Source organism: Myotis nattereri (genome assembly GCF_964212035.1).
Source record: "Myotis nattereri genome assembly, chromosome: 14".
Taxonomy (NCBI): domain Eukaryota; kingdom Metazoa; phylum Chordata; class Mammalia; order Chiroptera; family Vespertilionidae; genus Myotis; species Myotis nattereri.
The window spans coordinates 1,437-15,798 of record NC_138089.1 but is presented as its reverse complement, the minus strand read 5'-3'; the positions used below and the strand labels follow the sequence as shown (position 1 = coordinate 15,798).

Below are 14,362 nucleotides of genomic sequence, written 5' to 3'. Positions count from 1 at the left end.
AGCCCTGCCCTAAGAGGCCTAAGGTCTCACTGTTCCGCAGTAATCACTGCAAGCATCTCTGAGAGAAAGCCACCCTCGAGTTCTTCCCGATGCCAGACAGTTCAGTTTCTCCCCGTATGAGTCTGTGTCCCCAGAGACTCACCTGGAACTGGTGTTCAGAGTAGTTGGGAGCTTGTGTCTCCCTCCCGATTGAAAAAGACAGCTGCGTCCTCAGTTGCCAGCCCTTTCCACGTGTGCCTCTGTACCTTCTGCATTTTACGTCCGCACCTCTCAGCCTCAGTGTGCTTTTCTCTTTCCTTCTAGTTGTAGAATTTCCACTCAGCCAGCCTTCCTGTGGTTCTGGATGATGTCAGTTTTGTCTTTTAGTTGTATTTTTGAAGTGGTTGTGTGAGGCAGCAATTTTCTTATATAAATTATTAGAAGTGTAGCAAGTTTTCAGGCTACTACACATGAAGCTGTCTAGTCCTTACTATGAGTGATTTAGTAGTTAAGCATCTCTTGGGAAATGTGGCCCAGTTCCTAATGTGGGTTTGTTAAGACGCCTCCCACAGTGTTAGCAGTATATTTAAACTCCATAGATTGAGGTGTGTCAGGGGGATCCAGCAGCTTGCCTAGTTGTTTTTTAAAGGTTTATGGAGGTAACACAAACTACTAAATATATCTTAATATTTGGTGATTCATAATCAAAAGGATTTGAATGCCTTGTGATCGTTATGTTTTTGTATTGAATATTAGAAATACGTTGCAGGTATAGGAGATTGGTGTTAAATTCCAATATATTTAAGAATTCCAAGTGTTTGTTCAGTTAGGAGTCTATGTTTTCAAATTTCACTTATTCCAACAAATGGAAAGAAAAAGTACACAGGACATACAGGTGCGAACAAGTATTTGTCCTTTGTGAGAAGGCAGCCTGTGTGAGTTGTTAGTACTGGGGTCTAAAAGAGCAGATTTCTGAGCTTTGAGAAGTCTTTGGGGAAGAGTTCTCAAAGGTCAGAACTATTGTTCCCTTTGGGGAACAATAGCAATGTCCCTCTACTTAAAGAGACACATAGGTGAGACCCACAAGTGCAGCTGAGACGCTCTGGGGAGGCTGGAGAAGAATGTATATCCTCTTTTTTTGGGATGAAATGTTCTATAAATATCAGATCCATCTGATCTGGTGTGTTATTTAAGGCCTGTCTCTTCGGTGAGTTTTTGTCTAGAAGATCTATCCAGTGATGTCAGTGAGGTGTCAATCTCCCCCTTAAAGTTTATCAAGAGGTTTTTTGGGGGAGAGAACCAAGATGGTGGCATAAGGTATACGCCTGTACGTGCTGCCCCCCACAACATTAAAACCACAACTATAAGACAAAGCAGCTATCATCCAAAACCACGGGAAAGCTGGCCGAGTGGAAGTCCTACAACTAGAAGGAAAGAAAAAAGCGCATTGAGACCAGGTAGGAGGTGCAGAGGCGCCAAGAGCAGAGGTACGGAGGTGCGAATGAGGCGGCTGCACCTGGGTGTGAGGTTTTTTTTTCCAATCAGAAGGGGATACAAGCTCCTGAATGCACTGAACCCATTTACGGCGAGATTCTGGGGCCCCAGACTCCTACGGGGAGAAATTGAACTGTCTTGCAGCGGGTTGGAAAGCGAGGGTGGCTTTCTCGCAGAGATCATTGTTGCTGTGGGAGTGTGGGACTCGGGATGCAGAGGGATTGGGGGACGCAGAGGCATGGAGTCGCTGACGACAGCCATTGCTTTTTGCTCTGCCCTGGTGATTCTGACACCCAGCCCCACTCAATTTACATCCCCATCCAAGCTGTGTGCAGTGGCGCAAATTACATGCGCTTTTGCAGCATAACCTAACAAACTGCAGCTGGGTTAGAGAGCTCCAAAACTTCCAAACCCCAAACAAAGAGGAGAAATCTGCTGATAACGCTGTAGCTTCTGCTGGGTAGACTCACACAGTGGTTGCCTTGGAGATCCAGGAGCCAGGGTACCCCTGGCCAGATACCAGATTTCAACTCCCTACATCCATATCGGACACACTCAAAAGCAGACTCAGTGAGCACCAAAGCCCCACTGAAGCAAGTCCTACCCCATAAGGGTGTCTCCAGCACAGCAGTTCTTCCACTGTAGACACAGCGAGTCCTCACAGTCAGCCAAAAATGTGGAGACAAAGAAACAGGTCACAAATGACAGAAATGGAGGAAAGCAAACTACTGGATATAGAGTTCAAAACCACACTTATAAGGTTTTTCAAGAATTTTCTAGAAACCGCCGATAAATTTAGTGAGACCCTCAAGAAATCAAGTGAGACCCTCAAGGATATGAAAAAGAACCAACTATAAATTAAGCATACACTGACTGAAATAAAGAATATTATACAGAGATCCAACAGCAGACTAGAGGATCGCAAGAATCAAGTCAAAGATTTGAAATACGAAGAAGCAAAAAACACCAAACCAGAAAAACAAAAAGAAAAAAAGAATCTAAAAATATGAAGATAGTGTAAGGAGCCTCTGGGACAACTTCAAACGTACCAACATCCGAATTATGGGGGTGCCAGAAGAAGAGAGAGAGCAAGATATTGAAAACCTATTTGTAGAAATAATGACAGAAAACTCCCCCTACCTGGTGAAAGAAATAGACTTACAAGTCCAGGAAGCGCAGAGAACCCCAAAGAAAAGGAGTCCAAAGAGGACACCAAGACATATCATAATTAAAATGCCAAGGGCTAAAGACAAAGAGAGAATCTTAAAAGCAGTAAGACAAAAACAGTCAGTTACTTACAAGGGAGCACCCATACGACTGTCAGCTGATTTCTCAACAGAAACCATGCAGGCCAGAAGGGTTTGGCAAGAAATATTCAAAGTGATGAATAGCAAGAACCTACAACTACAATTACTCTACCCAGCAAAGCTATCATGTAGAATTGAAGGTCAGATAAAGAGCTTCACAGACAAGAAAAAGCTAAAGGAGTTCATCACCATCAAACCAGTATTATATGAAATGCTGAAAGGTATCCTTTAAGAAGAGGAGGAAAAATGTAAAGATACAAATTATGAACAAATACACATCTATCAACAAGTGAGTCTAAAAATCAAGTGAATTAATAATCTGATGAACAAACTGATGAATATAATAGAATCAGGGCATAGAAAGGGAGTGGACTATCTTGGGGGGCGGGGGGATTGTGGGAAAGACTGGATAAAAATTGTACACCTATGGCTGAGGACAGTTTGGGGTTGGGGGGTAAGGGTAGAGGGTGGGGTTGGAACCGGGTGGAGGGAAGCTATGGGGGGAAAAAAGAGGAACAACTAATAATATGAACAAATACCATGTTTATCCCTCAAATAGGCAGTATTAAGACTTAAAAGCCTACTCAACCACAAAGACTTCTTGATGCCAGCATCACTGACCAAATACCAAGTACCATTACACCACATCTAAAGCACAACTTGGCCGGCTTAATGATACTTGCCACTCGTAGAAACACCCGTCCCCCACCATGGTGGAGGAGTGTTGTGCCCCTCTGTGGTCCGGGTAACTGATCTTGTCACAAAAGTTGTTACTGTAATGCACATTTCTTAGTGATTCACTGTCTGCCTGCAGCTCCCAACAGCACAAATCAAGGAACACATAAAGCTTCAGGGATAAACTCAGCACCTTGAAGTGGGAAGTAATCTCAGGATACATTTTAGTTTTAATAAATGTATTGCCTTTGGAAAAACCTTGAAGTTTACAAATAAATTCAAAGATCAGATACTCAAATGCTCAATATTAAACTAAAGGGGAAAAATGTCTGTTGTTCTAAGACTGTTAGAACACAAGGGAACAGTATACTCTTCATTCTAGACAGCCAAGTAGCCAGACCTCTCATCCGAGTTAGTTGAAGAATCAGTCTTACTATCATTAATTCAAAACTCTGTATTAGCTATACCATCTAATAAATAAAGTAGAGATAAGTGAAATTAAGTATGACCTAAAATTCAAATGCATTTCCATGTAGAAACATGCTAGTACCCGCCCCCCCCTTTTTTTTTTACTTCAGAGTATCACCTTCGGTGCAATATGTATAAAGAAATGAGAATCCAGAATTGAGAGCAATCTACCCACTTAGAGGAATTTGACACATCTTACCATGCAGTTGTCTGAAAGTGAGATTTCTAAAATGATTCTAAACAAACGTTATAGCGACAACTTAATGCCAAGAGAAATTTGACATAGTAAATATAAATTCTGTCAGATATTAAGTTTGAGTTGCTCAGCAACGAATAATTGTCCATTCAACTTAGATGCATCCTCTTTGAAAAAATAGTACCACTTAAGCAGCAGAGCTATAAAGTAATGAATACATTAACCTCCCTCCCTGTAGACCAGGAAGTGCGAATGGATCCTGAACTACGAGGACAGCAGGATGGGGGAGTAGGGGAGGACTTTGTGAATTACTATAGCAAATAAAATATTCCACACAGACTTCTAATTTATGTTTTATTGCATTATGAAAATAATACATTTGGCAAAGTAATCTAGGCTCCAAGTTGAAATAAACACTCCCAAAAGTGTACTGATTTTTTAAAATGTGAAATATTAGATGTATTCTAACATCCTAGCATTCATATTAGGCCGATAATCCAGTAAACCTAATAATTGCATATGAAATGACAAGGTGATTTTGCATTCATCCATTTTAATAGCACAAATCTCGAGTGAACTGAACTTCATTTGATCAAAACCAATGCATTGAAGAAATTCCTGTTCAGACGACAATTTGAAATGCTACCCCACTTTTTATTTCCTTTGCTTCTACAAGTTGCATTTTCATCCTTACCACAAGATACATTTCTCATAATCACACATTGTAGCGGTTTTAGATGCTGCCCAACTATCTTTACAGGTAAACTAGTATATTATTTAAAAAATTGCTGATTTTGCCCTGGCCGATTCCTCAGCTGCAGAGCCTCGGCCCATAGATGGAAGTGTCGCAGGTGGATCCAGCCAAGGGCATGGACTGCGATTGCAGGCTCAATCCTCTACCCTGCTGGGGGCACGTGCAAGAGGCACCAAATCAATGTCTCTCTCACGTTGATTTTACTCTCTCCCCCTCCCACTCGCTCTAAAAAATGTTAAAAATATCCTGTGAGGATTAACAACGAAGTTGACTTAACAAATGTAAAAATGCATAAATACGTGCCTATCTACACCAGCAAAGCGAAATAATCTTGAGCCTCAATGTTTTCACAGGTCACACCTTCTGGCCACGATTTCATGGATGACTTTCCATGCTAAAGCATTATGGTCTACTACCACTGCTCAGCACACTGTTGACAGATATAGTTAATAAATCCTAACTGGATTAAATTTATCTAATAATTAACACTTTCCCACTAATTTCTCCCCTGCTATTTAGAACTGAAAAGCTACATTTAAAAAAATGTAGTAGGATAATGTTTTATTTTAAAGGGAAAAGTGCCACAGATGTATTATCTGTATATTTTCACTTTTTTGACCAGCAAGAATTTCAAATTCTTTTGGCATGCTGGCCAAAAAGGAAATTTTAATCATTGAAATTAAAATTAATCATTACAATTCTTTAGATCTTTTCATCTGACTTTGCTGGTGGTATGTTAAGAAAATGTGCCTAAAATTAGTCTTTAAAAAGTCACACCTGACCCTGGCCGGGTTCCTCAGTGGTTAGAGCATTAGCACATGGACTGGAGGGCAATTCCTGGTCAAGGGCACATAACTCGGCTGCAGGCTCAATCCCTGGCCCTGGCCGGGGCGCATGGGGGAGGCAACCAAATCCATGTCTCTCTCTCTCATCTATGTTTCTTTCTCACTCTCTCCTTTTCCCCATCTCTAAAATTTAAATTAAATTAAAAAATCAATGGAAAAATATCAGTTGAGGATTTAAAAAAAAATTCACATCTAAATCGGTTATGAGTAGAACTGACATTTTCATGAAGCCAAGTCTAAGTGCACCTATGCACACCTGTGGAAATTTACTTCCAAATGGGCATCAGTATCTTAAATCAGCGTAACAAGGTTCCTCAGTTTAACTACAGAGGTAGTCCTTCTATCCTAAAGATATTCATGAGCATTCTACAATTTTCTGTATAAAAAGCAACAAGTGTGATCTATGATCAACATATGAAACATAAATATGAAATTAAGCTGTAGATCAAAATGCAGATCTCTCATAGAGTTAAGTGACATTTTGGTACATTCACCACTGTTGTACTTTATTTAATAAAGATATACATTTGGCCTTGCAAAAATAACAATCGCAAGTTTACAAATAAACCACAGACCTCAAAGTCATGATTGCTAAAACTTCAACCTAAAGCAACAAAGTAAATCTATTTGTTTACAAATGGTCCATGGCACAATTAAAATAAAAATATCAAAAGGTCACAGGGTCCTAAAGAACAGGTTCATTGACAATAATTTCATAAATATGCTAAAGAAAATTTCAAAATTTCTTAACATGTTTACAATCTGTTCTCCTTGGCAAAATACCCCTCAACAAAATAAGGTTAATAGGTCACTAAAAAAAAATATTGCATTTAAAATTTGCTTCATTTTGACATTTTTGCAACATTAAAAAAAGTGTGTGTGATTTTTCTCCAGTACAGTAAATCAGTATTGTTCTTATTTCGACTACCACATATTCATAGATATATCTAGCTGCTGTGAACCGAAGTCAAGCCAGTCAGTAGTATGTTACCCTACAAACATAAACGAAGCCAAATCGTCCTGGTATTTTTAGTCATAGCAATTTAAGTAGTCAAAATGCAAAATTGTAGTTGCCATCCAAATCACCCAAAAGCATTATGATACAGTGTCAGAAATTGTTTGCATCAGTTTTATAAGTTCATCTGTTTACTTCAGGTATCTGAAACTAAAAGAGATTTTATTTTTGATAAAAATGTACTCAAATATTTCATAACATTAGTATTTATTGCTTTATATGAATACTGTATTGAAAGCCCAAGCATTCAGTTTACACACAGAAATTTACAGTTATATACCGCGTCACAAAGGCAGTGAACACATTACACCCTACAAAATCTACTTTACAGAAATTTAAAAATTCTAAATATCAAAAGGTACAGCCAAAGAAACAGGTATAAATTTGGCAGCCAGTAATTTGACAGGAAAATTGCATCTTACATGACATTATATATGTGAATTTGAAAATATTGAGTTTACAGTAATTATTGTGCTTTCTGTTGATCTGAAAAATATAACACTGGCTGTTGAAGAAGCATGTTCAAAAATATTTAATTCACTTCAAAATGTCATACAAATTATGGTGATTTCTATGCACCCCTAAAGCTTCAGTCATTTAGCTCCAGTACATTACTAAAGTAATATATTAATTCTTCCAGTACAGTGGTGTTTCATATCATTGACATATTATACTCTAGAATAATTTAGAAAGAAATGTGTAATATTCACAATGTTCAGAAAAGCAAGCAAAAAGTTAAGGAAACTGCTCAGTTCTGAGACGTTCTCATGTCAGCTTTATAAGCATTCATTCTACAAAATAGTAAGCTCATGTTTGAACACAATTTCCAAGATAAAGCACATTTTCTCATAAATAATGAAGTCGTTTCAGGCACCTCAGAGGTATACAAAAGAATTTGTTTTAACAGATCTCTTGGAATGTGTTTAACCTGGTATTTCAACAGACTCTAGATTTCCAGGGTTTCACAAGGGCCAAATTTTATTTGAGTTACTTAGAAGAGAAAGAAACGGTCTTCTGAAAGAGTGAACTCAGTCATGACCAATAGAAAAAGTATCCACTGTATTTATTCATCTCTTATAGAAACAGAAAAATATAACATTTCCCCCCTCAGAATAATATATATGTGTATATATATGTATATATATATATATATATGTATGCATATATGACTTAAAGTTCCATTGTACAGTCAAACAATAAAATCTGGAAATCAGCATGAAACCCTAAAATTCACGTTAAAATGTTGAAACTATGACCAAAATATGAAAACTGCTAGAGCTGTCAGAAAAAGACAAGACAAAAAGCTTTTTTGTGTATGTATAAACTAAATAATCTCCAAAAGGTTTTCAAAATTATAATTACTTTCCAGTTAAAAAACTTTAATTCTAAAAAAAAAAAAAAAAAAAATCTATACACACAAACCACTGATTTGACCAAACCAAAACAGTCAGTGGTAAGCAGGACCTATGGAACCAATATTCATAGTTCTTACATGTACAACTCTTTCAGGATTTATCCCACAAAATACTTTATATTACAACCTGCTTCTCTTGTAAAACTAAAGGTCCACTTTATTACATAAGAGTTTTATACAGTGTAAAACCAGAACTGTATGTAAAATGCTGTCTCTAATTAGTCTTGTTCCATTGGTTCCTCTGTGACCTCTGTGGCTGCATCATCGTTTTCCATGGATGATTCTGAGAGAACCTCTCCAGTCTCATTAGAGCTGGGTTCTGCCAATTCCTCTGTTTCATGGCAATCAGAGCCACCACTGTCAGGGCCTGTGTTCTCACTACCTTCAGAATGGAAATCTTTCCCGGCTTGAGTCAGACCAGATTCCTCCATCTGATTATTTTCCTCAGAAGTCTCTTCATTCACAGTTAAGGCATCAGATTCTTTTTCTTGATTTTTTCTTTCAGGGATCATTTCTCTTGATGTCATAAAAGACTCTAAAAATAAGCAAATGTTGTAGTTAAATTTTATTTTCAAAATACCTCCAATTTCATGAACTGTGATATTCTACAGTTCAAAATCATATTCCCTGAAATTGAGCAGCAACTATATAAATGTGGGAGAAAAGCCCAACATCAGCATTATGTTACGTTCTTTATTTGAGGATCTCCTTACTCCACCCTTTTACAGATGGTTTCTAAATACCTTCTTCTTCCTCCTCTTCCTCTTCCTCTTCCTCCTCTTCTGTACAGTGTTGCCTGGAACAACCACTTTCTTTGTCTTTATCCTGAGATGAAGATGATGCATCTGTTTCTTCTACCAGAACGGAAGAAATTTCACTGGAAGACGTCTGACTGGCTGTCTCCCTGACTTCACTTTCTCTGTCAAACCGAAGTCTTTTTACCTCATGCCCCTCAGCGTCCACAGCATCTTCACCTGGGTGTTTATTTTTCATCGGGCTCACTGAGCTTTCCGATCCAGGTGTCGGAGAATGACTGTAAATGGTTTTTTTTAAGTGTCGTTAATAAAATTATTTTCTTCATCCTCTACATTCCCATTTTAAAAATCTAATTATTTTTTTAAATTGTATTTCAGTGTCAAAGTTAAATTATACCACCTGGGCCAAGAGAACACGAGAAAATTTTCAAGGGAACCTAAACTGTTTAATGAATATTTACCATTTGGAACTAGTCAACAAGTTATATGACCTTTTTGGTTCAATTCTCCAGTAAGTTAAATGCTCTCCTATAATAAAACTACAAGTCTTCCATATGGGCATGCTCTTTAAATCCTCTCACTCATTCAGTCTTCTTTCCCTTAAATGATGCAGAAAATTTGATGAGATATAAATGTTTCATTTTATGATCTATATATTATTATTCACAAAATTGCAACTCATTTACAAATATATTTTCTAGTAACTTTCAAAAAAAATTAAAATACATCCTGACCACCTTATTTTCGTAAGACCCCATTATAAGGAGGACCTCCCCAATTTAGCAGTTTTAGTCTTTTCTATGCCCATCTTCAGAATGTGCTAAAGCTCCTATCACATTAAAACCTGTCCTATACCTCAAAACCTTTAGTAAATTATAGATAGTAAACAATGAGTGCTGAAAATCACCAATGCTAGTATTTTATAAACAGTTTTTGTTTTTAAATATAAATCTCAAACACACCTGTGACTTTTGTCCTCAGTTTGCTGTAAGTTTGACTCTTTGTCATCTGTGCTCTCAGGCAAGCCATTGGTTGTCATAGGGACTGACACAGAAACCTTTGGTCGATTAAGTGGCCTAGGTGTTCCTGGCCCATTGATATTAGCCCTGTGGTAAGACAAGTGAACATCATTTTCCCATTTTGCTAAAAGTCATCCCTTTCAAGGTCATTCTGACTTTCAGATCCACATTAACTAATTCTGTTTAGTATATTTTATTATCCTCTTAATCCTAATTTTTAAAAAAGAATATTGAGCCTGCTACTCAAAACTAAAATATGTAAACTCTTTCTTTGGATATTAAAAATCAAGAGTCTTACCTTTCAGTATAAGTTGGTGAATTTCCAGGAAACATAACACCATTCATTCGATTTAAACTATTAGAATTGTTTTTCCTATGAGACAAAACAAACACTGTTATGGATGGTTTCATGTATTAGTTTTGACAGGAATCAAGAATTTTCATCTTTTGTAAGATATCACTGTTGCAAAACCAAACAATAAGACCTCTGTGAGAAATAACAATCATGGGATTATCTTAATAACATGTATATTCTTGAAAAAATTTTGAAAAGAAATTCAGTTTTTGTCTATTAAATCAGAGATTTTTTTAACCTTAACACGTTAAACGCCCAGTCAGTCACTGGTGACTGACACTATACTTTCTTTCCAGAAGACAAAACAGGCTGGCACTTAACGTGTTAAACCAACTTTTCTCAATGGGAGGCAACGTCCTCCTCACAACCCCTCTACTCCACACTGCATCCCAGAAGACATTGGACAGTGTCTGAAGACTTTTTTTGGGGAAAAGGGGATACTAGTGACAGCCAGGGAGTAGAGGCCAGGGGCACTGCTAAACTTCCTGTAATTTCCAAGATATCCACTCATTAACAAAACATTAATAGTGCCAAGGACTGTACCCTTAACCGCTATCTTAATTTGCTACATAAATCTGGAGAACTGGAAACAGTTTTCCATCATGAAGAGGAATGTAATCAAGTAGCCAAATATCTAAAGATGCCCTGGAAAGGTATCTAGGATAAGATCCCAGGGCCCTGAGTGCCATGACAATACATAAATCCAACAATGTGAAGATTATGGTAAATCACAAATCTCCTTAATCCAAACCCCTTTATTGCAAAAACACACAGGTAATATTATTGGTAATATTCAATTTTGGAAACTGGGAGATAGATTCGCAGGAATTTATAAATGTAATTATGTTTTATTACATATAAAATAAATGCAATTTTTTAAGACTAACATATTAGAAATAGAAAAGTCTCTCTACTTACTCTGAAGAAGGATATACACAGCTAACCACCATCACATTCTGCAAGCAAAAATTGGTGATTTAACATGAGGAAAAGTACTACAGTGTAAGTTTAATCATTTGTTTTTAATTTCTCAAATTCATCCTGGTAGGTTAAGTTTCTATTTATTCTGATTTTACTAACAAAAATTTTAAAATAAAACTTATAAACAAAAGACCAAAATCTAATATCCTACTAATGCATTTATTTTTTTTACTCTACTTTAGTTACTTTGGAGCCCTAACATTATATATTTCATGTAATAAAGTAGAACCACCCTCTCCTTATTGTAGTTAGAATCACCCCCAAGATACTTAGACATTGAAGTTTTAGGCCAAGTATAAATGAATTTCCTTATAAGCAGTACCAATCAAACCTGATGTGTAGTATCATATACCACAAGAGATTAAAAACATTAATCTGGTAAGGCCTTATGATCTACTGTAAATGACTAAGTAACAGTTTTGGATTCCAGCTCCCAGGGTAAATAAACTGAATTTGAATTATAATCTTAAAATGAACACTGGACTAGGATCAATCACCAAGTGAGGGAATTAGCCACCCACTGGTCCCATCTTGGTTTCCAGGGCTTCTTCACCTTCTTTACCCAAGTCAACTTCCTCAAACACCTTGCTGTCTTTGCTCATCATGCTCTTCCCTCAGTCCGAAATGCCCTTTCCTTATTACTAATATCACCTCACTCACAGAAAACCTAATGTTTTCTTCATTCTTCACGCTGACCTTTACCTTTCTCACATCTAATTTAATGCTTTGTATCAGTGATTTTCCAGAGTTGTGTACATCTCAATTCCAGAACTGAAATAAATGAATTCCATGGATTAACACGTTTGCAAAACACTCTAATAAAGTTAAAATATCAATTATAGAACTTCATAGAACATTTAATATATTGATGTATACTATGAATATCCAGGAGAGAATCCTAAGTTGCTTTCCTAAACTTAATTGATATAAGCTCTCCTCTGCCCCTCTATTAAATCTCTCCGAAACTCTGACCACAATTCAGACAACAATTTGGGAAAAACTTCAAGTAGGTTGAGAAACTTATTTCAAGAAAAGGTGACTACAACAACTCTTACTCAATGCATTTTTTTTAAATCTATTATGTTACAGTTTAATATAATTTCAATTAACAAAATATATACCTTCTCTACTCCTCTGAGAAATTTGTCTGTTCCTGTATAATTTCTCCTTGGATCTGTTAGCAATTCACATAGCCGCTGAATAGTAAAAGGGATACTGTAAAAGAATATAATTTTATAGTTTGAGGTCCATTAATTATTAAGAAAATTAGAAACATTATCAGTCTCACTTTTTAAAGCTTTTATCCATGTGTTAAGCTACAAAAGAAAATGCTACAATAGGGGAATGAATGAGTCATTTAAAAATAGGCAAGACAACAGGAACACCTATCATTTTATTTACAAAGAAAACAATTTTCCCTTCCTTGCCTTAAAAAGCAATACAGAATATCCAAAATTAACAGAAAGTTTAAAAACTGAAAATAACAAATTTGTTTCAACTCAAAATTTTTTCCTCAATCATTCTTTTGCACACAAAGATTTCTTTAAAGTCTTCAAATAAACTATGTTTTGTTATCAGATAGAATAAGACAAATAACTCCAATGGAAAAGTACTAGAGGTACGGTTCTGCTTTATAATTATAACTAGAGGCCCGTTGCATGAATTCATGCACAGGTGAGGTCCCTTGGCCTGGCAGGCAATCAGGGCTGGCTGGCTGGGGGGAGGGACTGCGGGAGGTTGGCGGGCCACGGGAGGTTGGTTGTGGGAGTGCAACTGACCACCAGGGGGCAGCTCCTGTGTTAAGCATCTGTCCCCTGGTGGTCAGTGTGCATTCTAGCTACTGGTCGGCTGTCTGGTCATAACAGTCACTTAGGCTTTGATATATATATAGGTACATCTTAAGTGTACTACATGATAGCAATATACCTGAACCTTAGCCCCTCTTCTAGATCACTACTCTCCAAACCTTAAACACACCACCACAACCTGTTACTGTCTCAGTAAATATCTCATAGTGACACTGTAATTAAAAGTTTATATATTAACCAAAAATAAACAAAAAAGCACCCTGTGTTAAGAATTTTAAAATCCTTGCCCTGCCCGGTTTGGCTCAGTGGATAGAGCGTCGGCCTGTGGTCTAAAGGGTCCCAGGTTCGATCCCAGTCAAGGGCATGTATCTTGGTTGCGGGCACATCCCCAGTGGGGGGTATGCAGGAGGCAGCTGATCGATGTCTCTCTCATCGATGTTTCTAACTCTCTATCCCTCTCCCTTCCTCTCTGTAAAAAATCAATAAAAGAACATGTTTTTTTAAAAAAAATTTTTTTTAAATCCTTAACTGGCAAATACTTACAGATAATGTCTTTCCATCAAGTAAATTTCTTTCACACATCAAAAGCTAATACTTTCTCTTAAATTAAAATAAGCTTTAAAAAATGAGTATATTTAAGCTTCCCATTTAACACATTTACACTAAATGTTTGGCTAATTTTCTTTAGGAAGGTTAAGTAAAACTGCAGCCAATTATGAACTATTTATGTTTGGGTGATTATCATTACCGCATTCAGGAGGAAGATGTACATTACGTTGCATAGCAATGTCGGCAAAATTCATTTTCATTCACAGACACTTTCAGAAGCCTTTAAAGTCATTTTGTCAAACGCCCAAGAGATGGCACTAAATGTCAAACACTTTCCTTCCTCACTTGAACAGGATTATATATTATTTACTTGTAAATAACAGAATCCATTGGAAATTTTAACATTGTAATTTTGAACACTGCACTAAAAGGTGTCTTTACATACAGTTAATATTTTCAGAGAACCAAGATGGCGGCATAAGGTATAGACCTGTGCCTGCTGCCTCCCACAACAACATTGAAACTACCAACTATAAGACAAAACAGCTACCATCCAGAACTATGGGAAAGCTGGCCCAGTGGAAGTTCTACAACTGGAAGGAAAGAAAGAAGCGCACTGAGACCGAGTAGGAGGTGCAGAGGCGCCCAGAACAGAGGTACGGGGGCGCATGCCAGGCGGGCTGCAACTGGATGCGCAGTTTTCTTCAATCAGAAGGGGTTACAGACTCTCAAATCCACTGAGCTTGTT

General features: G+C 37.2%; 1 protein-coding gene across 2 annotated transcripts; it reads right to left on the bottom strand.

The window, feature by feature from the left end:
* Positions 1-8,044: 8,044 nt before the first annotated feature.
* LOC308529542 (serine/threonine-protein phosphatase 4 regulatory subunit 2-like) lies at positions 8,045-12,206 on the bottom strand. 2 transcript variants are annotated; one of them, XM_081105682.1, is made up of 5 exons: positions 11,195-12,206; positions 10,220-10,294; positions 9,865-10,008; positions 8,891-9,180; positions 8,045-8,682 (listed from the first exon to the last, which is right to left on the bottom strand). In XM_081105682.1, the coding sequence occupies exons 1-5, from the start codon at positions 11,224-11,226 to the stop codon at positions 8,366-8,368; spliced, it is 858 nt and encodes a 285-aa protein (XP_080961808.1). In that variant the 5' UTR covers positions 11,227-12,206; the 3' UTR covers positions 8,045-8,365. The 2 variants fall into 2 exon arrangements, with proteins under 2 accessions (XP_080961808.1, XP_080961807.1); XM_081105681.1 differs by lacking the exon at positions 11,195-12,206 and having other exon boundaries at positions 10,220-11,082.
* Positions 12,207-14,362: the final 2,156 nt, after the last annotated feature.